Source organism: Artemia franciscana, chromosome 2 (assembly GCF_032884065.1).
Source record: "Artemia franciscana chromosome 2, ASM3288406v1, whole genome shotgun sequence".
Classification (NCBI taxonomy): Eukaryota; Metazoa; Arthropoda; class Branchiopoda; order Anostraca; family Artemiidae; genus Artemia; species Artemia franciscana.
Window position 1 is genome coordinate 28,254,633 of NC_088864.1, and position 15,043 is coordinate 28,269,675.

Here is a 15,043-nt window from a genome sequence, read left to right on the forward strand (position 1 = left end):
ATGTATATATATATATATATATATATATATATATATATATATATATATATATATATATATATATATATATATATATATATATATGTACATATATATATATATATATAAATATATATATATATATATATATATATATATATATATATATATATATATATATATATATATATATATATATATATATATATATATATATATATATATATATATATATATATATATATATATATATATATATATATATATATATATATATATGTTTTTAACTACGGAAAACATGCGAATATACAACATTCTTCGCTGTCCCATTGTCTGTTCATGTAAATAGATTGTCAGGTTTACTGACTCTTGAACATGCAACATATAATTGTCCATGGGAAAAACAATCCGTATTCAGATCTATACCTCATTATTCTAATGATGTGTCCCTGTGTCCCGGTCGTCATTTATATTCCCTGTGTCCCGGTCGTCATTTGTATCGGGGTGTCCCAGTTTTTAATTTCTCTTTGAGTGTCCCGGTCGTCATTTATATTCCCTGTGTCCCGGTGTCCCGGTCGTCATTTGTGTCCCGGTGTCCCGGTCGGTAATTTGTATTCGAACAATCCCTGTGTCCCGGTCATTATTTATATATCCCGCCTGTGCCCCCGGCGTCTCCGTTGTAGTTGTGTCTCTGTGTCCCGGTCGTCATTTATATTCCCTGTGTCCCGGTCGTGATTTGTGTCCGGGTGTCCCAGTCTGTAATTTCTCTTTGAGGTTCCCGGTCGTCATTTATATTCCCTGTGTCCCGGTCGTCATTTGTGTCCCGATGTCCCGGTATGTAATTTCATCAGTTGACAAACATAACGTCAGTCGACAAACAACTTCATGACGCATACAGCTCAATCCTTATAATGACGTCAGTCGAAAACATGACATCAGTCGAAACAAAAACATGACGTCACTCGACACACACACACAGACAGCTTATTTATATATATATAGATTGAGCCATAAAGAAACTAAAAAAGGCTGACTGAAACATTCGAATTGAATTCTGATTGAATTGATTGGCTGATTGCTAATATGAAGAAAAAAAGAGTCAGATTCAATCACCTTTGAAATGAAGAAACAATTTTTGTTTAGGATCCACGTGTGGTACAATTCCTTTGCCTTAGTCTCGAGCATAGAAAAATGAAAAAGCAATCTTAGTGGTGGTAACGAGCGGAAACTGCTTGCAAAACTAGGTGCTGCACTTTCAGATCTAAAGGAAAATACCCCTTTTCCGAACTTCTAATTTTTTTATTTTTTTTATTATACTAAGGAAGAAATCTGATGGTGGAGCCAGGAAAGCGCTGAATATCCTAAGCGATTTAGTTCTTAAGGGGCAGTTGAGTGTAAATGCCATACAAAGCTTATATTGTAACATAGATACCCAAAACCATCAAACGCCACCAAAAAAGTTAACTAAAATTCTGGTCTTTAATAAAACAAATATTTCATAGTGTTTCTTTTCGCATTTGAAGATTTAATATTTTCAAACCTGTGTGAAAATGCTCCCATTACATACAGAAATTTTTCTACTTATTATACTAAGATATAAATCTGGTGGTCGAGCTTGGGAAACGCTGTATTACCTAACCAATTTTGTTTTCAAGGTGTAGGTAAGAATAAATACGGCATGAAGTGAATATTATAATATAAATACATAAAATCATTTGAAGGGTAGAGAGGGTCTCTACCCCTTAATGAAGGTAAGTAGATATGAATGGAAGGTATAGAAGGGGAGAGGGCAATACTCTTAGTTTGTTTCATCTCTGAATTCAAAATGATTGGCGACAACTAGTGGAATATCTCCAACAAAGTTGCGACCTCATCAGAACTAAATACCCATGTACTGGAATCTTTCTTGGTGGGGACTTCAACGACCTGAAGCCGAACTGGATCGAAAGCTCTACAGCCCTTCGGCAAATAGTTAAAGTAAAAATACGGAGAGAAAACAGCCTCGACTTGATCTTCACTACCCTTGGTGATTTCTACTTAGATCCCTCGGCGAAAGCACCACTCTCAACCAGTGACCACGCAACCCTTCTATTGCGACCAAAGTCAACAATGGAAGCTAGTAAACCAAGTCAATTCGCTTACCGTCCGCTCACAGAGGAAGGCATTATTGGCTACAGAAACTGGCTCAACTCGGTATGCTGGTTCCGCCTTTTCAAAGACAAAAATGCAAACAGCATGACTGAACTCTTCTATGAAAAAACGACTCGAGAGTACGAATGATTCTTCCCTGAGAAGCAAGTTACAATTAAGGCGCAGAGAAAACCAAGGGAAACTCCGAACATGAAAGCTGCAATGAGAGAGCGAGACATGCTTTACGAGACAAAGCCCCACTCTGATGAATATAAATGGAAAAGAAATATAGTAGTGAGACTGCTAAAGCAAGCTAGGCGTCCGTATGGACACCAAATATTCGCTAAGTTGTCAGCCAGTGATCCAAGGAAGTTCCACACTGTACGAAACTTAATGGGACAGCAGAAGTCAAAATTCATTCTGAGGGACGAGCAAGGAAAGAATTTAACCGCAGAAATAATTAATGCCCCCTTCTCAAATATTTGCCGCAAACAGTCTCCCCTCAAGACTTTACCACAGAATGGTCCGATCGTCCCTGTCATCACAGTTTCCCAGGTCCAGGAAAATCTCAAACACTTAGACATTAGGAAAGGCTCTTAACCCGGCGAAATTCCTATGAGACTGATACACGCATGCTTCTCCTTCCTGGCCACGCCATTGGCTCTGATGTATAACCAGTGTCTACTGGAAGGCGTTTTTCCAGATAAGTTTAAAAAGGCATTTATCACACCTATTCCGAAGAAAACATTACCAACCTCACTGTCAGACCTTAGGCCGATTTCGAAAATGCCCATCATCTCTAAAGTCTTTGAAGACTCTATTGTACAGTGGCTACCATCAGAAGTAGAACATAAAATTGACCCTATGCAGTTTGGATTTCGTCGAGGGCACAGCACAACGCATTCTCTGGTCAGATTACTTCATGATTTACTAGAGCACCTAGAAATTTTGGAGGCCCTTGCTGATATAATAATTTCTGATTTCGTGAAATTTTTCGATCTCCTTGACCATGAGACTGTTATCAATGAAGCCCGTGCCCTGGAGGTCTGGCAGTTTCTGATGTGCATCATCACAAGTTTCCTTTCTGGTCGTCAGAAGTGCGTACAACTTGAAAACGGTGAAGCATCCAACTTCCAAGACCTCACATGTTGATCAGCCCAAGGAAGCAAGCTAGGTCCCATTTTATTTGTCATAGTAATCAACCAACTGATGAGACAACATAAACAAAGGTACAAGTTCGCAGATGATTGTTCAATAAGTCTACTACGATTCCTGTCACAAACATACGGCCAACTCGAGCCCCTGGTTGCAGAGCTTCGGGATCAAGCTGATCAAGTGAAGCTCCAGTTAGGCCTGGCACACATTGCTCAAAGATAAACACAGAAGTCAGCTTGAAACAATTCAGACAAGAGCCTGCAAACAAATTCTTGGATCAAATTACAAAAACTACGAAGAAAGCTTGAGCGACCTCAGGCTCCCAACCCTGGATGAAAGGAGGCACAAAACGCTGATGAAGTTTGGACCTTACATCCTGAAGTCCCTGACGCACCGAGATATCCTGCCTCAGTTTACTTCAGTGACCCACACACCCAGGATGAGGCTGGCAACTTTTAAAGAGGGAAAAGAACTGTTAGAATGCCCGCCTACACACTCAACGACAAGATTTTTAAACTCCTTCGTTCCATACTACGTGAAGCACTACAACGACAATATTCTCAAATTGAAGTGATAACTCATCAAGTGTCTTCTTTATGTTGGTCTTTTTGCGTTTTTCTCTTTTTTTGTTTGACGATACCCATGGTATTGCATTGTGATAAATGGAAAGAATAAAGATTATTATTATTATTATTATTATTATTATTATTATTATTATTATTATTATTATTGTTATTATTATTATTCCTACTCATTTCAAGTCTAAAATCTAAATTAATTCTTGAAATTAAAAAGCAAAAAATTGTTCCTGAACAGTACCAAGATTATGTTTTGCTGATTTAACAGATGCAATTTTAATATTTTATTGCCCTATAGCTCCTTAGTTTAAGATATAATTGGTCTAAAAACACATCCTTACATATAAGGGACTGTGGGTTAATTTTTAGTTTAGGCCTTCCTGTATTTCTCTGACAAACAAAGTCTGATCCGGTATTATTGATGAAGCCAGTTGCATAAAATTGCTTTTTTAAATCTTAAAATGTAAATAATTAAGATTTTATTTTTTTCGATTTATCAAAGCTTTATTAATGCTAAGTCCTTCTGTAGTATCAGAAGCACTGATTTCAATTCAAAAAAAAAAATTAAAGAGAGGGGGTGGGAATAAGAACTTATTTTTCAAAATCTAGAAGGGCAAATTTTTCTTTTTATAAATTTTTCTATGAAAATGCCAAAAAGACATTTTGCAATGAAAATATTCTAGAGAAGCATTTTCCGGATTTTGGGAGGGGGATGTAGTAGGAAAAATGTCCCCTATCTACCACCCAAATTGATACAGGAAGGTTTTGATAAGATTGGGATGGAAGAGAAGCGTGCGTAGCTGTGTTGACCTCGGGTGATTTGAAGCTGCAGTGAGTTGTTAATAGTGATAGTAGTAGTTATCATAAAGAATGGAGTTTTATACAATCAAATTTTACATTTTTTATGGTGAGCATCCAGGACTTTTGGTGTTAAAAATCTGGGATGTAGAATAGAACTGCCCTGAAGATTTTTTCATAGGATAAACAAGTCCTTTAGAGTTTTGGCCAACTTTTTACAAGCTTACAAGGTACAGAAATGAATTGAGGCAGAACAACAGTTAACAAGTACTACCCAAGGATAACTGTCGCTGATGAGGTTTGCAACTGAATCATTAGACCCCATAATTGACTCTGCATTATTTGAACAGAATCCTATCCAGGTTTATCGCAGTTTTGTTGTTTTTAATAATTTTCAGTATTTTTTCAGCTTCTAAAATGCACACTCGAAATATTCCATAGCTGAATATTTACTTTAGCAACGACTCTTTACAATAAGCTTCGCTTACAAACTAGGTCTGCAAAACAGACCTTTCCAATTTCTACCAACCTCTACTTCCAAAGAGTTTCTTCTGTACTATACTTAAAAAAGGAAAAATTAAACAGTAAAAAAGGAAAAAGAAATCATATAACATAGAATTATAAAATCACAAAATCATGTAAAACTCAAAAATTTAGAATTTCTCTGACTTCCAGAAATTCAATTTTTTTATAGCCCTATTTGATATTTCTAATTCAATTTTCTATTGCACAATGAGTTTTCAGAAAAAATATCTTTCTTTTAAATCAGTCTCTTTAAAATGAGTTGAAAATCACTTGCAAATTTATTTCGTGATTTACCTAATGCTGCTTGTGGAAACTAGAAGATTGCTCAAGAAATAACAAATTGACGCTTTAAAAAGTATTATTTACTATCAATATCCAACATTTTTTAAATGTAATGGAATCAAAGGAAAATACAGTGGAGATAAAAGTGTCATTTTGCTGTTGCTGGTGTTCTAGATATTATGACAAACAGAAATACACTATTTGAAGTGACAAACTGCATTCAGTAAAGTGAAAATGACACCCTAGCATTAAGAGCTTAGAATGGGCAATTATCTTACTCCTACTTGACGTAATGCCTATTAACTTGAAACCCGATTTGACACTGCATTTTCTGCTCTTGAATGTCTGCTCTATGTACTGTTCATTTTAGACTAAAAGATAAAATTAAACCAATATTTTGATACTGTTTTGAAAACTGCAAATCAAGAGAATAGACTCGTGCTCGATAAGCTGCTTTTTCAACGACGTATTTCAAGTTAATAATTCTAGCTTTCGATTTATCAAATGAACTCAAAGAGGTGTACGAAGGGTTCACTTACTTAAACATGAAAAACAATGGCAAATGGAGTGGCTTACAAGAAATTGTTTTTTTTATTGATTTTTCAGTTATAGTCATTATTGTTTCTTTTTGCAGAATCCAATATTTGGTCCTGTATTTACGCTGGTGATGGTTTGCCCTGGCCCAGTCATCACTCCGGTAAGTTGCAAAAGGTAACGTTGATATGGACCTGATTTCGAGGATTTCCTTTTTTATGAAACAATCTGAAATGTGAAAATGATTGAACTATAGACTACGAAAAAATGAAATTTTCCTCTATATATATATATATATATATATATATATATATATATATATATATATATATATATATATAAATATATATATATATATATATATATATATATATATATATATATATATATATATATATATATATATGTGTATATATATATATATATGTATATATATATATATATATATATATATATATATATTAGTTAATTTAGAAAAATTGATTTAATTTAGTATTAAAATTAATTTTAATTCTAATTTTTAGTATTAACAATTTTAGTGTTAAAATTAATTTAATTTTTACTGTAAAAATTAAGTATTAATTTAGAAAAATTCGAACCGTTTCCTTCAAAATACAGAGACATGTGAACGGGATTTTCAAAAGTCAAATACAAATGAACAGCTTTTTCTCAAAAGTCAGAGAGACGTGAACGATGATTTTCCAATAAGAAACTTGTGAACCGGCTTTTTTTAAAAATTCAGATACATGAATATAGACTTTTTTCAAAAGTCAGTAAAACATGAATTGGATTTTTTCAAGAGTCAGAGACCGTTGAACAGGATTTTTCTAAAGTCAGAAGCACGCGAACCAGTCTCTTCTGAAATAGTTAGAAACATATAAACATGTTTTTTTTTAAGTAAGAAAAGCTTAAACAGATTTCTCAAAAATCTTAGATACATAAACGAGATTTTCTGAAATCAAGAGACAAGTGACAGGGATTTTTACTGTCAGAACTGTACGAACCAATTCTTTTTCAAAGAGTTAGAAACATGCAAACATAATTTTTAAAGCCAGCGAAACGTGAACGGGGTTTCCTAGAAGTCAGAGACAGGTGATAAAGATTTTTGGAAAGTCAGAAACGTGCGAACCGCATTTTTTAAGAGGTTAAAGACATGCAAATAGAATTTTTTAAAGTCAGCGACACGGAAACGGGTTTTCTAGTTAGATATAATTGAACGTGATTTTTCAAAATCAGAGACAAGTGAGAGACGATTTTCCAAATTCCGAAATGTATGAATTGGATTTTTCAAAAAGTTAGAAATATACAAATAGAATATTTTTCGAGGTTCAGTGACGCCTGAACTGGATTCTCAAAAGTCAAGACCGGTACAAGATTTTTTAAAGATGGAATTATGCCAACAGTTTTTTTCAAAAGACGGAAACTTGAACAGGATTTTCAAGAGTGAGAGACACGTGATCGGGTTTTTTGAAAGCCATGCAAAGATGAAGGGAGATTCTCATAAGACAAAAATATGTAACCCGGATTTTTTGTCAAAGGATGCAAACACGAAAACATAATATTTTCAAAAGTCATTGAACGGATTTTTCAATAGTTGAAACCACGTGAAAGAGATTTATGAAAAGTCAAGGAAAGGCAAACAGGATTTGTCACAATAAGAAACGTGCAAACGTGCAAACATAATTTCTTCAAAATTAAGAAACACCTGAAGGACTTTTAAAGTCAGACACATAAGTAGAAATTTTTTAAAAGTCAGAGATAAGTGAACGTGGTTTTCGCAAAGTCAGAAACGGAAGAACTAGTTTTTTTCTGAAAGGTCAGGAATGTGCAAACAGATTTTTTTTCAAATGTCAGAGAAATCTGAATGAGACACTTTTCAAGCCCAAAACACATGAAGGAAATTTTTCAGATGTTAGAGACAAGTAAATGGGATTGTTCCAAAGTCAGAAACATGCAATATGGTTACATAGAATATACATAAAAAATTTTTTGAAAGTCAGAAACGCGCAAACAGGATTCTAAAAAGTGTGAGGCACATGAATGAGATTTTCAAGATTAAGGAAAGTTTAAACCCTAAGTTACCCATTCAACTATTTTAAAACAAGTCACTTTTCACCAAGTTAGCTTTTTAACCTCATTAAGATATGTTAAATTGGTATACCAACCAATTAGCCTTTAGGCTATCATTTTAACCCCTTTTTACCTAGGTTAACTCAAGTTCAGCTGTAGCGCCAACATAACTTCAGTAAATCTAACCTAAAAGGGATGTAAAGGCTAAGCTAAAGCTAAGGGCTGTCTATCCAAATTAAGTTAAGTAAACCTTTCTTACAAGGGTTTATAAAGTCAAATTGATTAAATATGACCTAGCAATGAATAGTGAATGAGTAGCTTGGGTTAGCCCGTTTCTGAAATTGGAAAAATTCGTTTCTTCTTTTTCCGGCTTTTCAACTAACCCATTCATGTGTCTCTGACTTTTTAAAATCCTGTTTACGTGTCACTGACTTTCAAAATATTCTTGTTGCATATTTATAGCTTTTTGCAAAAAAATCCTGTTCGCACGTTCTTGACTTATGAAAAATCCCCGTGGTCTTTGACTTTCGAAAAGTTCCTTTCACATGTCTCTGACTTGAAAATCCCAATCACTTGTCTGGCTTTGGAAAATAATTTGTTTTAAGTTTATAACTTTTTTCTTAAGAAAATCAAGTTTGCATGATTCTGACCTTAAAAACCCGTTCACCTGAATCTGACATTTTAACGACCCCGTTCATGTGTCTCGACTCTTGAAAAGACCCTTAACTGGACCCGTCTCTGGCTTTTAAAATAAAAATTTTATTGCAGGTTTTTAAATTAAAAAATCGGGTTCGTACGATTCTAACTTCGAGAAAACCTTTTGAAAAAATCGGTTTGCATGTTCCGGACTTTTATAAAACTCTAGTTGGCACGTTTTTGACTTAGGAAAATCCCGTTAGCCTGTCTATGACTTTTGAAAAAATCCCCTTTCATGTGTCTATGTCTTTTGTAAACCCGTTAACATGTCTCTGACTTCTGAAAAAATCTGTTTTCATGTTTCTAACTTATAAAATCCCTTTCACACGTTTCTGACTTTGGGCAAAATCTAACTCACCAGTCTTGGAATTTCTAAGAACACCGTTCATGCGTCTCTGACTATAAAATTCCATTCACATAGCTCTGAGTTTTGAAAAAAAATTGGTTTGCATGTTTCTAAACTTTTTAAAAAATTCGGGTCGCACGTTTCTGAGTTTGGAAAAAATTTCCGATCACTTCTCTTTGACTTTTGAAAAAACTTCTATTTATGTGCCTTTGACTTTGGAAAATTCCAATCACGTGTCTCTGACTTTTGAAAATAATTTTTTTTGCATATTTCTAACTTTAAAAAATCCACCCACGTGTCTCTGACTTTTGAAAATTCTTTCCGCATGTTTCTGACTTTTGAAAATATTTTCGCTACTGGCAAAAGTCGTAAGACGAAACATCAGTAAATTTTTTCTTTTGCAAGGGAATGGAAAGTTTTTTTCCAGCTTGTCCAATGTCTAATAAAGATATGTACTAAGCTTCAAAATTTTGGTTTATAAGGTTTTTTAATTATAGTAATCCCTTGTCAAAATAGAGAATCCTGATTTCTTATAATTTCATATTCTCATTTTTTGGCCTTCCTATTGACATTATGTAACTTGTTGCGTCCAGAAAGGTTTTTTCTCTTAAGATTTTTGAATTGTTGATACCCATTGTTAAAATATACATAAATATTTTTGCAAGTACCAGTTTTTTGCTCTTTCCGCAAATTAATGTCTTTTCATACTGTATCTGTTCGAAGATATTTGATTTTTGAAGCTAGTTATATTTCTAACAATGTTTTTTACTGAGTTTGAAAGTTTTGTTCTCATTTTTAGGTTTCTAAATTTTTTTTCGTTCCTTATCAAGATTGAGAATCATCATTTGTAATAATTGCCAATTTTCATTTTTCTGCCTTCCTAGTGACAGTATTTAACTGGTTGTGTCCAAACTTGTAAGCTTAATCAGAAAACGAGTTTATTTTATCATAGGTAGCAAAATAGCGCTAGCTTAGTAAAAAAAACGATGTTGCCACAACGTATTATTTATTCTTTTTGGTCTTAGACAAGGGCATTTCGTATCGAAAGAGTTGTCGTAGAAACTTCTAAAAGGGCTCATTCGATTGGAAATTGAAACGGCTTGTGCCCTTTTTAGGCAAAGTCAAAAATAGTCAAAAGTTATCGGAGGGCAACTAATCCCCCTCCCACGCTCATTTTTCCCCCTTTTGAAAGTAGAAAGTTATTGGAGGGCGAATGCCCCTCGCCCCACATTTCTTCCAACACTTCCAATTGTTATTTTGATATAGCAGTTTTTTTCAATGTAGTCGAAAAATATGGAAATTGTGTCTTTGAAAATGACTCCTCCCCCCAAAAAAAACTCCATCAGAACAAGGGTTGTAAGTTACGCCCTTAGGGTATATGAAGTTTTACAGAAAGTGTTGTCGTAGAAACTTCTAAAATGGCTCATTCAATTGGAAATCAAGAGGGGTAGTGTCCCTTTTGATAGTAGAAAGTAATTGGAGGGTCAATGCCCCCAACACCCATTTCTACAAACACTTCAAATCAAAATTTTTGTATAGCCATTTTGTTCAATGAAGTTGGAAAGTCTTGAAATTATGTCTTTGAAGATGACAATGTCCCTCCCCCTCCAAATCCATTAGGAAGAGTTGAAAGCTATGTCCTTGGGGTTTACAAGGTCTTTATAGAAAGCGTTATCGTAAAAATATCAAAATGGGCTCGTTCGATTGGAAATTGAGATGACTATTGCCTTCTTATTAGTCAAAAGTGATCGGAGGGCAAATGCTCTACCCTACTCCAGTCATTTCCTCAAATACTTGCAATAAAAATTTTGATGTAGCCTTTTTGTTCTACGACGTGAAAGGTCAATAAAGTATGTCTTTGAGGATGGAAAATCTCCAGTGGTGCTCGGGGAAACGGTTGTAAGTTATGCCCAGGGGTCATTGAAGGTTTTTTGTAGAAATCATGGTCATATAAACTTCCAAAGGGGCTCATTGGATTGGAAATCAGAAGCTATTGAGCCCTTTTTAAGGATTAAAAAATCGAAGGGCAACAATCCCCCTCCCCGAACAGACACACTTACAAACACGTCGTGCTTTCCCGAGATACATTTAATAGACATTTTAAGACACGCCTTTTATACAAAATAATTCAAAGACAGTATAAAAAGGCTTTTGACGCTGATATAAACCATCAAAGTCTACGGACGAGGGCTGTAAGCTATATCCCTGGTGTATTTAAGGTTCTTATGGAAGGGGTGGTTGTATAGACTTTAGAGGTGCCTCATCCGGTTGAAATTGGAAGCTCTATCTCCCTTTAAAGAGTAAATAGTGATGGAGGTCAAAAAGACCCCGCCCAACTACCCCTCTTTTCACCAAATGTATCTGATTGAAGTTGTTCGATGGCAATATTGTTTAAAATAGTCCAAAGGATATATAACAATGCCTCCAGTGTTAGCGAAACCCCCAAGAGCCCTCGAGCGAGTTAAATTATGTATTAACTCAACAAGTTAAGGTATGCCCTTGGGGCATATAAGGTTTCTATGGTATGAGTGGTTGTATTAAATAGATCTCATTTGATTTTCAATTGGAAGTTACAGTTTAATATACGCATACTGATATTCATTCCTTTAGGTCTTAATAATCTTTTATTTATTAAAGTAAAAAAGTGAACACATTTAAAATTTATTTTTCTTCCAATAAAATGCAAATTATGTTCTTGTCTTGAGATGGCATAGAGGCTCTAAGCCCTTCTCATGTACTTTTTTACTCGTTTTGAGTTCAACTCGGTTATTTATTGTAATTTCTGGTCGTTTTGGGTTTCATTTGTTTTTTGATGGTGATTTGCGGTAGTTTTACTCTTAGAAGCTTATTTGACATTGTTGCTGCTCTTGTTTGGTTCAATGGAGGTCTATAATTTTCATTCAAAGGCTGTTTTTTGTGGAAAAAGTTATTTAAATTAACTACCCTAAAAAAAAAACATTACAAAATTTTTCTCTCTACCATAGAGAGTGCGACAATTACAAGTGCTCATACCGCTGATGTAACTAACGACAGTCCTTGCCCTAAACCTGTTATTCCCCTATTTTGATTTTTTTTTCTTCTTTTGACTTTATTAAAAAAAAGGAATTACATCCACATCTCCACCTCTGCTACCTGTTACAATAGCAGACTGTTGTAACTCCAATTGGATTTACGAGAACATCCACCTTAGTTTGTCCAAAATTAAGCTTTTTCTGTTTTTCATTAGTTACAAAACACTCTGTGTTATAAAACAGGTTTAACGATGATAAATCTTGATCGACTAAAATAAGCATTCGTTACGCATCGGCCAATATAACATAAAATATAATACAAACACACCCTCAATACTTTTTTTTTATTGCGTATTCTGGATTAAAGTCCTCATAGCCACTATCAATATATTCATATTGATATATTCCTTTCTTTATTATTTCTTTGAACTCTTCAGTATTTTAAAATGCATCAGAAGTATACTTCAAATTATTTCTTAAATAGTTGCGATTTGTTTTACATTCGTATTTAGCTAAATTTTCAGAAGGCTGATTTATTGATGAAGCCATAAAACGGAGTGAATCTATTAAACGCATTTCGTTTGGGGTTTCTTTACCAGACAATGTTTTAAAAAATGATACAAAGCTCTCTGCTGAATCAAAAATACCGTTATCAGGTATTAAATCTCTAAGAAATATATGAGCCATATTTTGAGAGATTAGGCATGACAATAGGGATAAATTTGGGAATTAAACAGTTTTTATAATATTCTGAGTGAGTAAATCCATGTAAATTACCAGGTCATGATCTAAATGAAAGTATTATCTACTATTGCCTTTTTACATATATGACAGCTTTTAATAGTTGTATTATTCCATTTTTCTCTTGCTTGTTCTTTTGTATAACTATGATCTTTCTGTTTATTTTCATACTCATTGGCCATTTCTGCACACACCTCTGTTATGGTAGTTACAAAAAGCCCGCGAGCATTTTCACCAAAGTGATCGTAATATTTAGTTTGTGTTGTATCAAAAGAACAACATACTTGGACTCCATATGCAAATGGATTTTGCTTTGCTACTTTAATTGTCTTTTTACCATTCTTTTGATTAAATTCTTCATTACACGATTCAAATTCTTCTATAATACTGTAAGGTAGCTTCATTTGTTTAATAAAGTTTTAGATCCTGTGTTTGGCATAATGATATCAGAATCTTCACAGCTATCCTTTTTAGAATTTTTTCAAACTGTTGCTTTTCTGTGAAATGTCTTCCACAGTAGGTGCAAAGATACATTTTCGATTTATGTTTAATAATTTGAGTTTTCAATAATCTACTTAAATCTTTAATTAGAACATAAAGATTGTGAAAATAGAGTAAATTAATCACATGTGTAGCTGTTTTCCCATTGGTCTTAGTTTTAGAAATATGAGCTCTAACCAAACCATTTTCACTTATTCAAAATAAACTAATTTTAACATTATGTTTGTTTTTAAATTTACAAAGATCTTGAATATCCATTGAAAAATTAGTAATCACTTTAAAATCGAATGCATTTTCATAAGGTTTGTATTTTGATAGTCTATCAACGTATCTCTCATTTGCTGGGTGAATATAAGTGAGTATTGACCAAAGAAAGCATTTATTATTATTATTTTTTATATTAATGCAAGTTTTTTTAATTCTTATGAATTCAGGCAATTCTTTATATGTAACTCCCACATAATTTGGTAATATTGTCATTCAATAATCAATTCCATCGACTTTTAAATTTTAAGCCTGATCTTGGTGTATATGACTAATGTGTGTATATTCTTGTGATAAATTGGCTACTTAGGTCTACTTTTGCAATATTAGCAGAGTTTTTAATAAGTTTTCTTATTAATTTAAATTCTCAAAGGTGTTTTCTATAGGGTGTTGGCTTGTGAGATGTTTCAAACAGGCTAAATTGGCTACTTAAGTCTACTTTTGCAGTATTAGCAGAGTTTCTAATAAGTTTTCTTCTTCATTAGAATTCTCAAAGGTGTTTTCTATAGGGTTTTGGCTTGCGAGATGTTTCAAAGAGGCTAAATTGGCTACTTAGCTCTACTTTTGCAGTACCAGCAGAATTTCTAATAAGTTTTCTTATTCATTTAAATTCTCAAAGGTGTTTTCTATAGGGTGTTGGCTTGTGAGATGTTTCAAACAGGCTAAATTGGCTACTTATGTCTACTTTTGCAGTACTAGCAGGGTTTCTAATAAGTTTCCTTCTTAATTTAAATTCTCAAAGGTGTTTTCTATAAGGTGTGGCTTGTGAGGTGTTGCAATGAGGCCAAATGGGCTATTTATTAGTTAACATGCTAGGTTTTGGTAGAGGACAATAGAGCTTTTTTGTGTTTTCTTTATTTTAGGGTATAAATTAATAGGAAAGTTGTACTTTATTACAATTATTAAAAATTTGCAATAGTTAGTCAATTATTAGTTTGCATGCTAGGTTTTAGCCGAGGACAACAGAGCTTGTATATGTTATTTTTGTCCTTTACTTTATAGTCTAAATAAAAGTAAAGTTGCAATTTACTGCAACTATTTATTAGTTGCATTAGTTAGTTAATTATTAGATAATCATGCTAGGTTTTGGTAGATGAGTCAGATGAGTTACAAACCTTCTCCCAGTAATGGGTTAAATTGCATGGTGAAGCAGAACACCATCGTGGGAGGATCCTCTATAGGAGGACAACTGCGGCAGGGCGTAAGATCCAGATCTATGGACAACGGCCTCTGTAATGGGCTGCCTCAACCCTTTCGGGGTACCTGCAAGACTGGGAAACTTGCGGTCAATTTTTCCCACTTGAGGAGTGGCGCCCCTCGAGGAAATTATAGCCTAGTAAACAACACAGCACTCGTACGGGATTCTGATAATTGGATATTTTTCTGGGCTTGGTTTGTTTTGATGGGCGTTTTCAGGCTGAAAAACCTCTTCC

The 15,043-nt window shown here is 33.9% G+C and overlaps 1 protein-coding gene across 19 annotated transcripts in view; it reads left to right on the forward strand.

The window, feature by feature from the left end:
* Positions 1 to 15,043, forward strand: part of LOC136039633 (protocadherin Fat 2-like) — a 264,014-nt gene that overhangs the window by 38,971 nt on the left and 210,000 nt on the right. For all 19 annotated transcript variants that reach the window (XM_065723534.1, XM_065723540.1, XM_065723553.1 and 16 more), the window contains exon 4: positions 6,082 to 6,144. In XM_065723534.1, the coding sequence (XP_065579606.1) occupies positions 6,082 to 6,144 (63 nt within the window). The remainder of the gene's footprint in view (positions 1 to 6,081; positions 6,145 to 15,043) is intronic.